Source organism: Sardina pilchardus, chromosome 14, assembly GCF_963854185.1.
Source record: "Sardina pilchardus chromosome 14, fSarPil1.1, whole genome shotgun sequence".
Classification (NCBI taxonomy): domain Eukaryota; kingdom Metazoa; phylum Chordata; class Actinopteri; order Clupeiformes; family Clupeidae; genus Sardina; species Sardina pilchardus.
The window spans coordinates 22,860,583-22,871,178 of record NC_085007.1 but is presented as its reverse complement, the minus strand read 5'-3'; the positions used below and the strand labels follow the sequence as shown (position 1 = coordinate 22,871,178).

The following is a 10,596-nucleotide window of genomic DNA, read 5'->3' as shown; positions in this document are numbered from 1 at the left end:
GTAGGGTTAATGACGGGAAAATATAACTAATGAGCTTATTATAGCACAATGAACTGGGGCAAAAGTTAGTCATATCTCGTAAATACACACATCCTGGAGATCCCATCAGAAAAAAAAATCAAAAAAATCATCAGAGTGAAAATGGCACAGAGGAGGCAACTGGCAGCTATTTCTCATAGAGGAAGCTCGCAGATGGCCAACAAACGCAAAGCAAACAGAAAGTCCGGAACTTTCTGTTCCCTTTGCACCCCGGCTTCAATTGCATTTCACTGCGCACCTACTGAGAGCCACCGACACACTTCAGCCAGAGTCTGTGCATGTGAGCATTAACACTTCCCAAGCTTCCCCCCCAAAGGTGCCATGCTGCTGGAGACTCCTTGGTGACTGGAGGTGGGAGCTGATGATGGAGGTGATGGTGGTGTGGGTGGCGTAAGTGGTGGTGGTGCTGGGTGGTGGGGGGAGGAGAGGGGAGGGGAGGGGAGGGGAGGGAGGGGGGGGTCGACTTCCTGGCCCCTGCGCTGGCTGTTCCGCGGCCTGGACAGGGGAGCGGGGGGGAAGGCGGGGAAGGCAGTAAATTAGAGAGGGGTCCGCGTGTATCAAAGCCCGCCGTGACCTTTCCTCGCTCGTAAATCACGGCCCCCATTCTCCTGCCAGTTCTGCCTTTCAGCCAATTTGTCACACGGGAGCGCCGACATGAAAAAAAAAAGGCGACAGGGGTGGCAGGGCTGCCAGGGCCGACGGAGAGTAGCGGAGCGACGGAGCGACGGGCGGAGGGGTGGAGCGGGGTGGATCAAAGCCCTGACACCATCCCACGGGCTGGACAGGACGGGCGGAGGGGGGGAGAGGGGTGGTGCCACAGGTGCCGTGTCAAACGCAGAGGGCCTCCGGAATATCTACAGGAGTGTGGGAATGTGGGAATGTGGGAGCACGGCTCACACACAGACACACACTCGCATAATACTGCTGGGACAACCGGATATCCTTAAATCATTATCAATATGCCCACAATCAGTCACGTTCACCAAGCAGCCAACATGGCACAGACAATGCTCTGTAGGCTATCTCAGTATGAGCCATTCAATGTACAATAGAGAACTCTGATAATGCGGCAACACACACAGATACACACACACACACACACACACACACACACACACACACAGACACACACACACAAAAAGTAGAGTGAGAATCAGCACAGGGACAGTGTTTCTAGGCCTCGCTCTCCACATGTAGGCTAGTGTGTCACTGCTGCACACTCGGAGGACACTGCAGCGGGGAACTGGAGTTGGCTGGTGGTGGTCAATGAAACTGCAGCACCACTTCTGCACCGTGCCAAGGCAAACAGCCAGAGCACTTAACAATTAGCCAGTCATCCACCTTCGGCCCCCCTGTCTGACCACTTGAGCGCGGCACGGAAAGCTTCGGGAGAGCGAGAGAGCGAGAGCAGCTCAAAACAGCAGTGGGTTCCACCTCCACACACACACACACACACACACACACACACACACACACACACACACACACACACACACACACACACACACACACACACACACACACACACACACACACACACACACACACACACACATCCCCTTAAAAATGGAGTTACGTAAGTGTGGGTGATTTATTTATTTGAGGACAGGAAGCCCTCAGGACAATGAAGACAGATGAGCGTGCATGGTGCCGGGGATGAAGAGGAGAAAACACACCCACCCACGCAAACACAAGCAGGCGCATTCACGGGCATGCCCGCCATTCAAATGTGTAACAAGCCAATTTGTGATTAAGTCACATTGCTGGCTGAGAGAATATTACTCCCATTTGGATTCCTCCAGAGAGGTTTGGCAGCCGTCCACATTCCACAGTCCTCTCCAGTTTCTCCACTCTCTCTACCGCGCTCTCTCTCTTTCATGTTGACAAAGCCATAAGCCCTGGTTTCCCCCTTGACCAGCAGGACACTGATGGAGCAAGCGTCATCCTCCACCTCCACCCCTTAAACCACATCTCTTACTCTCTTTTCATTTTGCTTCTAACTCCAAGTGAAAGGGGAAATTGAGGTGGTGGATTGTTCCACTTAATCAGTTTGGTCATTAAATGTCTTTCATGTTTATCTATCAGCTATTACCCTGAATTTAAAGTTCTCACCTATTTTCAACACACATTTCAACCAATTGTTTGGATTATGACAGAACGTGCAAATAAGGCAGAGTTGTTGACATAAAAACGTAAATATGCCATAAGGCACTCCCAACAGAGCCTGTATTCGGGGAGATTCTCCCCTGATCCAGCCACACCCCTCTGCAATCCGGGGTGCCGCCTCACGCAGCTCGCCAGACACGACCCCGGTCGCCGAGGCGGCCCCCTCGGGCTACAGACTCAGCAAGCTGCACCTTTCAGATCCAACTTCCAATTTGGTCAAAGCCAGAGGTGGCGAAATTCATTTTACACTATATTACTGTAAAGTAAGCAACAAGGGCTAAGTTGATATGAAAATGATGTGCGGTAACTGTGAAACTGTAATTACAACCCGTTTTCAATTAGCAACGTCTCTTGCATACAATAACTCCAAGCTGCACCATGGCGCAAAACCCTGTCAAAAACGGCTAATTTCAGGGAAATACCAAAACAGTCATCTTTTATGAACGACAGGTCCGTGTGAAACTGTGGCAAATGGCAATCAATTGAGTTACTGTACAAATCAGTCATCGTTACAAAGTTCCCCATCATGTAACAGTTCACAGTCCAACTCACTTGTCCCTTTGTACAATGCCAGATCACCGATAAAGTGCAGCCCGTGCATGTAGGTGCAGCAGGTTAACAGGTAACGAGTATGACACCTTACCTGAGACATCTGTGGTCTGAAGTTGATCTGCTTTAGGTCTACCGAGCCAGGTGACAAATTGTGTAACATTTGGCACAAAAGTACACCATCTCGGAGCGCCTGAGCCAAGTCGAACACGACCGCCGAGGGCCAGACAACCCGGTGGTTCAGGGGCAAAACCTTGCAGTCTATCAGCCACCGGCCGCATTGTCTCCATTCCTCCATATCGGCTTCGTTATCGGAAAGTATCCCACCCGCACTGGATTTGGCCAGCAAAGTAGCGTTTAGTGCGGAGAAGAGCGGCCGCCTCCTCGGCTAAGCTCACTTACAAAGGAGCAGTTCCGAATGCCAGCCGATGTAAACCCACCAAACCAATTTACTGGTCAGTTCGGTGAGATAAATAGAAAGAAATATTTATTTAAATCAGAAAGTCAATAATTCAACCGATACACTACGGGACCGGTAACTTTTCCGAGTTATTTATAAATCCGTTTTGACTCGTTCTCCGGCCTCCGCTAGGAAGTTGCTATTTCTTTCCCTTCTGAATGCAGTGCCGTGAACAGCAAACGTTACTTCACAAGCTACGCGAAAGCTTGCTTTCAGTCACGACGAGCCAATATTCTGTCCCAACTGCTACCAAAGTGACGTTTGGAGTCGATTTTACCGGACACCACAAGGCAAAATTCGTAGCAGATATCTTCAGTTTAGATTCCCAAGAGCCATGGTGAATTTCCTTTTCTTCATCATTTTCCTGCTGGCTTGCAACATTTGCAGATATTCCACGCAGAGGTGCGTAAAAGGCTTGACAAGACTGTTCTTGTAAACAGTGTCAGTAGCCCTGTCTTCTTTCTGTGGATATGGCTTGAGTGTGGCTTAGAAATGGCAAGTTCGACACAAGAACAGTTGCGCGAAGCACCAAAATCTTCTCTCAGCAAATTAATGTGAAGCGTATGCAGAAGGATAAATCCATGCTTACAACAGTCCCACTGCTCCGCGAAAGAGATGTCAGCATTTTGCAAATCAAGACGGCTGTCTTTCTAAACAGTTTAGAGTACGCGGTGGTGTATGACAGTTCTATTGCATACCATTAACGCCTAAGCACTTCCAACTCTTCAGATTTATATTTCATAAGCTATAGCTGTCGGGGCACCAAAATGTCTCGCGAAACTATTCAGAGAGAGACTTGTCCTGCAAAAACATGCCGTTCAAGCGAGCTTCCATCCGTGTCGGGAGGCTACACAAGCACCCTTTACGTCTCCAGAAATTGCTCCTTGTGGTCAATCAGATGTTTTTATTTTATTTTATTGTTTGTTGCTGTCTATATTGCTTGTTTCAGTAGTCCTCTGTTGAGTCGAATGCTGTGTTCCTCTCTCTCCAACTGTTCGCTCCCTCACAGAGCTCAGTCGGCTGTGCGGGAAAGCGTGCGCGCGCAGGACAGCAAAAAGGGCGGCGAGAGATTACATCTGGGTTCCGGGCTACGCTCGCTCACGTGTGTACAGTCTGTTTACTTACTGTTCGCTTTTTATTGTTATTATTATAGAGGTAATACAAATCAACGCATACGTTTCAGGTGGGCGAACAAACTGTTTAGTGTGCTCAGGTGTAGTCAAGGTAGGGGCCGATCATGTTATCCAGCAGGAAAGATTGGCAGATTTGACAACACTGCCAAGGCAAATTCCGTTTCAGCTAGGGCTTTAGGCAGTGGAATGTGAAGAATTTTGTTTGCCGTTTTTTGAACGTTTTCCCTATTTTTTTTCTGAAATAATTGTTTGCACACCTATTTCATGTATAGCCTACCCATCGATGAACAACAATCTATTTTTTCTTCCCTTCTAAAAAAAAGTTAAACCAAGTTAGACTCTTTTTTTGCTGATACAGAGATGCAGTTTATCACGTAGCCTACTCTAGATAGAACAAATAGCACCTCAACTTCTAAAGATGCTGACTGGTTATTATAGCCATTGGTAATTGGAGGTTATGCGCTGCCGTAAATTAGGAAGATCTGGGAAACTTACTCTGAGTGTATGTCTGTGATTGTGTGCATGCTTGGTGAGATGGTCTTCGGTGTCAGTTGCACATTGGAGTGGGTTTTGGTGGACCTGATGGAGATGCGGGTGTGTCTCAGAGAGGAGTAAATGGGTCTTGTACACAGTGTTGTTGTTGACTAAACTAAGGCTACAAATGCCCATGACAAGGTCGGGGGTCTGTCCAGATGTTATAGGAGGGGAATCAAAATTAAGTGATGAACCAACAGATGTTGCAGAGGGAGAGAGGGACAACAGTCCCCAACCAGCTTGGGGGAATTGAGCTGAGGAAGACCAGTCCACCAGCCTGACCTGGCTGCTATCCACCGGCTCAACAGCCAACCCTCCTTCCACTTGTGATCCTGCCTTATTGAGGTATTTCAGTTTGGAGTGAGGGAAATGGAGAATGTTTGCCAGCAACACTAAACAATTACCTGTGGATCTCTGAAGGTAATATAGGCTAATTTCTTCTGCTGACAATTCTACCCAGGTAATTCTCATCAAGATACTTATCCACACACACACACACACACACACACACACACACGCACGCACGCACGCACGCACGCACGCACGCACGCACACACCTTTTTCATAGCGTCTATAGATTCCTGCTGGTGTTCATTCTTAAGTGGCACCGTGTCGCCATCTAGCGTTCCATGCTTCCGATCATTTGAAGGGAATGGTGAGGCAGCATCAGCATCCAAACTGGAATCTAAGCATGAATGTTCAAAATGAACATGGTTAGCGAGCCATTTGACAAAATAATGAAAGACAGGACATAGGAAAATGAGGTTTCACAAATAAACATGAACATCAACAGGCAGTAAAGCTCAATTTTCTTAGGTGAACAGTAGCCTACCCTAGCTTAAAACCGACCTCAAATTATGAGCGGGTGAGCTGAGGCAATGCTAAGTAGCCTATGTGGTGTCCAAGGAACGTCCCAGAGATGACGCATGGAGAGGAAGTGAAACGAAAAACAGATTTCAGAGGTAGTGTGTTGATTTCCCTGTATTAATGGATAAATAAGCATAAAGAAGCCACGTGTAGGCTTATCAAAAGCTGTAGGCTATCCTGTGCCAAGATAGGCCTATGGCAAATAATGTTAAGGACAGGCACATGTAGCTGAAGTAGCCTGTACCCTCCAGAATTATTAGCACCTTAGGTAAAGTTAACTAAAAACACTTAAGAGAGAACATGAGATTTTCCTTTTTCTCAAAATATTTGCTTCTCTTCAAGGTTGGACAGTTCATCATTTTCATTGTGAGATTACAATAAATCACCAAAATATTATTTTGTATATACCTGTTTTTAGTAAACTTGGCAATCATTCTGGAGAGAATACCTAAATACCTAAAACCTAAAGAGAAAGTTGCATAATACATTATAAACCAAACTTTTACCAGATCCTGTTTCATGAATGTCAGGCCAGCTGGTGTATACAGACGCCCAGGGCCCCAAAAAGCACATTTTACTGAAAGGATCTCAAAGTGCTACTCTTAATTTATATTCTACTGAAACTTTAATTTAACAGCCAATCAACTGGCTAGATGAGCAACAAGAAGGACCAATTAGTTTGCCCAGTAGGCCTATTGCCTAGGTGGGGTAATAACTGTTGTCCAAGACTTGTGGCACTAAAAGGTAGATATAAAAATGCACCTCATTTAAGAGATGAATTTTGGTTGATGTATGGCTTTTCACAACTGGAGTCCATTTCCATAATTGGGACCAGGGTAATGTTGCATGAAATACAGGAAATGAGCGGTATATGAAACATAATATTTTACTGTACTGGAAAAATCGCCTTGGATGGACCTACTGTTTAACAAGCTAATGTAAATGTAGCCAGCTGTGTTATTTATGGAAGATTAGTCAAATGAGATTTTTTCTTTTTGTTTTACATTGTGAGCTTTGTTGAATTACGTAATCTACCAAACTCAAGTACTTCTACATGATCACACACACATACACACACACACACACACACACACACTGGTGACAGTGTGAGGCCAAGATAACTGTTTGACTTTAAACTTTGATATGGATGGCAAATTAGCACCCGGTTACCTATTCTAGTCATTTCCTGTTTATTAGCCAGTGCATAAACCGCATGATGATTAAAAAGCAAATAAACAGACAAACATCCACAATAACCCAATGAATCAGAATTGAATTGTGTTTTAAATGCAATAAATACATTCTTGTAAACATGTAGCCTCTACTTCACCTTTTCAACACAAAGCCCATGCATGCAAGGCAGTGCAATGGACTAAATGTACACCCTGGAAGAAATTGGATTCAACTAACTAGAATTAGGTTCAAGGGAGGGAGCAATAGTTGCACGAGTGGCATTCATTTGGTATTTTACTCTCTAATTATGTTGTCAGCCATTTTGTCATGCTTATGATCTGATGAGCACTACCGACCCTCAGGTGTCTGACTGTAGCACGTGCGAACATCTCAGTCCTTGAGAAGAGGTGCGGCGGTGAAACTATCTGCGTCTAATTGGAGAAAAGCCAAGGTCTCTTCACCCTTGCTGAGAGTGGGTACTACTAAACCTTACTTAATGCAAAACAGAGGGGGTTCACTGCAGACCAGGATGCATGGTCACCGCAGAGGTCATGAGTAAATCAGATGCGGATCTCTGCCTGCGCTGCTTGTTCCAGACAATTATTGTGGTATATATACCGCAGGTGCTGGTCCCTGTCAGGCCGTCCACCCTTTCCAAGGTCACGCTAATAAAAGAGACATTTCTTTCTTTCATAACGAGTGCTTACACTCGTACCACAACCTTAAAATGAATGTGTTGAAAACAACACATCTGTGTCCAGATAGGGACAACACAGTTTGTGTTGTTTCCAACACATTGCTTTTGTTATTTGTTACACAATGCATGTTGAAAATAACACAACTTGTGTTGTTTCTACCACACCTCTGTGTCCAGATAGGGACAGCACAGATTGTGTTATTTCCAACACGTTTTAAGAGTACACTGGAGAACTGGATATCTGCAATGCAATGCCATGCTTTCCAATGTGAGAACAAATAACGTTGCAGGTGTAATAACATCATTTATAGACAATGAATAACACCACAACTCAATTTCCTCACTTGTAGTTAGTGTCTGACTCAGACAATGTAAGAATTAATTCATACTCAAATTTGAGTATAATTATAACCGATTTAGCCATAACCTTTAGTTTCTGTTGAACCTGTTTCTGACCATGGAAGGGTGGTCTTGCCTTCAGGACATGTTAGGTTAATCCCAGCAAATAGGACAACAGTGGATATCTCTGATCATTTCACTAAAGAATGCCAGCAACAAAGCCAGACATTCAAGAACACCAATATAGGCCTACAGCTCTTACATAGTGACTTAAGGAATCGAAACACAAGAAATGAAAAGAAAGTCTATCATACAGGGTTGTAAGATATGCATAGTCTGGCTATCACCATCTTTTAAGATTGAACATTAGTCTGGAGTCTGTGCTTTATTTCTACTGCACAAGAGGCGTGGTCGGTGATCAACGGGCATAGTACGCTCGGATAGTCCTTCAACCAATCAGACCAATGATACAGGTGCATTTTTTGAATAAGCTAGTTTGTGATTGGACCCAAAGGTTGTGGACAGGAAGCTTGCAGGGGAGATAGATGTGCAGGTTTCCAGCCTGAGCTGCCGGGCGAAATCCAAATTCGCTGGCTGGTCAGGCCGGATTCAACTAGCCTAGGCTGGGCATGCACTTTCGCTTCAATATGGAGAAACTGGTATCCCCTACTTCTATAGTCTATAGTGAATACATGATGAATACTCAAAAATTATATGGCAAAACCCAGGGGAAAAAAACATGGAAACAAACATGACTCCATTTTAAAGTAGTTTCTAACTTAGGCTCATTATCAGCAAAAAAAGACCCAGTATTTAAGATGTACCATGATGGAAGTGTTCCTGCAAACATGGTTTCCTGGTATGGAAATTGAATTAAGCCAGTATAAAAGGGTGTACAGGTGAACAATTAACTGGAAAGTTATGTGTTCATTTTTAGGTTAAGTTTGATTTAACCTGGGTTACATAAAGCCTGTATAACTACTGTTGCAAATTAGCCTGGCTAGCGCCTACCACTTCTCAAATGAGACATGGTCTGGCAACCAGACGTTCATTTTCTCGTTTGAAAAAATGCCCAGATCTGTTCATTGGGCGCCACGGATGTCTATCAAATGCGTCTGTGCATAGCTCATCATGGTCTTGCTTTCTCCCCTGTTCTGTGATTGGTCGCCAACATCAGGCGGAAATTTGGGTGTTAGTTTCCAGACTGCCTTAGCTGCATGATTGAAATCAACGCGCAAGGCAGGATGGGAACACCCAGGCTAGTTGCAAATTGAATTAATGGGTAATAATTTCATGGAAAGTACGCAATTCTATCATGCGCCATTACCAGTCTAAATTGCTCACAACCCGATGGTTCTTGAGTTGATCTGTTATAGTGGGTTTTTCTTTGTATTTGCCAAGATTAGAAATTTAGTTTTGATCTGTAATAATTACCCCAAATGGTAGTTGAGGTGTTTCTTAGTTTTTCATGTATAGTCTCTGTATTTACCTTCATATTACCTGTGACATTACCCAGTAATATACAACACAACTTACCATGTACTTACAAGGTGAACACATAACTATTAGGGAGCTTTAAAAGGAATAGGGTTACTGAGAAGCTTTGGCTTTCACATTCTATCACATAACGAATTATCATCTGCATGATGACCTACACCTGCTTATATCCAGCGCAGCACAGGCAATAAATCAGGGGCTATTTTTTCCTCATTTATTTTATGAAAAAATAAACAAAACAAAACAAAACAAAAACATTAAGTAACAAAAAAAAAAAAAAAAAAAAAAAAAACCTCAAACATGGGAGTACAGGATCGCGCAAGTGAGTGATTACACCATATCTTAGCTTCCATCTCTAAACAACCCCCCCCCCCCCCCCCCCCCCCCACCCCCAGCCCGATTCCCATCACTTCCCACACTCCGGTCAGGTCTGCTGGGGGGTACAGATGCCTGGCTCTACAGCTAACGTTACACCCCCCAAAACCGCTCAACTGCTTCCTGTATGGCCCTTTCCTGGTGAGGAACGAAACAGCTCAAAAAAGAGAGAGGGATAGAGAGGGAGAGAGAGAGAAAGAGAGAGACTCACGATACATCAGCATGCACGTCAAAAGAAACATTTCAAAGTAAAAAATAAAACCCTTTTTTTTGTTTTAAAAATATAAAAGGATGTTATTTGAATAGCTTTTCTTTTTCGGGGCCAAAAAAATTAACTGAACCGTGTTTGTATGTGTGTGTGTGTGTATGACTTTTTACATATTTCTGTATATATATATATATAACTTCTTAAAAGGCTGCTTTCAGTAACATCATTCTCACGAGGACCTGATTTTGAAGAGTAGAACATTGGCTTAAGATGTATATTTGGGGATTCCTTTTTTTTTTTTTTTACTTTTTGCAATAAGTGCAATAACGTACAAGATAAATCTGAGATAGTACATCATTTCAATTTATATATCTTACATATATATTTCAAAATAACACGTCTGATAAAATATTTTTAGTGTTCTATGACCATCTTGCCCAGAAAATGTCAATTGTATTGAACAGAACAAGAAAATAATCTGATATCTGTGTATTCAAATGAGTGTTGGCCCAATCCAAATATGCATGAAAATCCTCCTTTGGAAAAACCTCTGAAAGCT

At 43.9% G+C, this 10,596-nt stretch overlaps 1 protein-coding gene across 2 annotated transcripts in view; it reads right to left on the bottom strand.

The window, feature by feature from the left end:
• The window catches only part of vav2 (vav 2 guanine nucleotide exchange factor), a 218,225-nt gene extending 214,037 nt beyond the window's left edge, over nucleotides 1–4,188 (bottom strand). For both annotated transcript variants that reach the window (XM_062554831.1, XM_062554830.1), the window contains exon 1: nucleotides 2,849–4,188. In XM_062554831.1, the coding sequence (XP_062410815.1) occupies nucleotides 2,849–3,052 (204 nt within the window). In that variant the 5' untranslated portion in view covers nucleotides 3,053–4,188. The remainder of the gene's footprint in view (nucleotides 1–2,848) is intronic.
• Nucleotides 4,189–10,596: the final 6,408 nt, after the last annotated feature.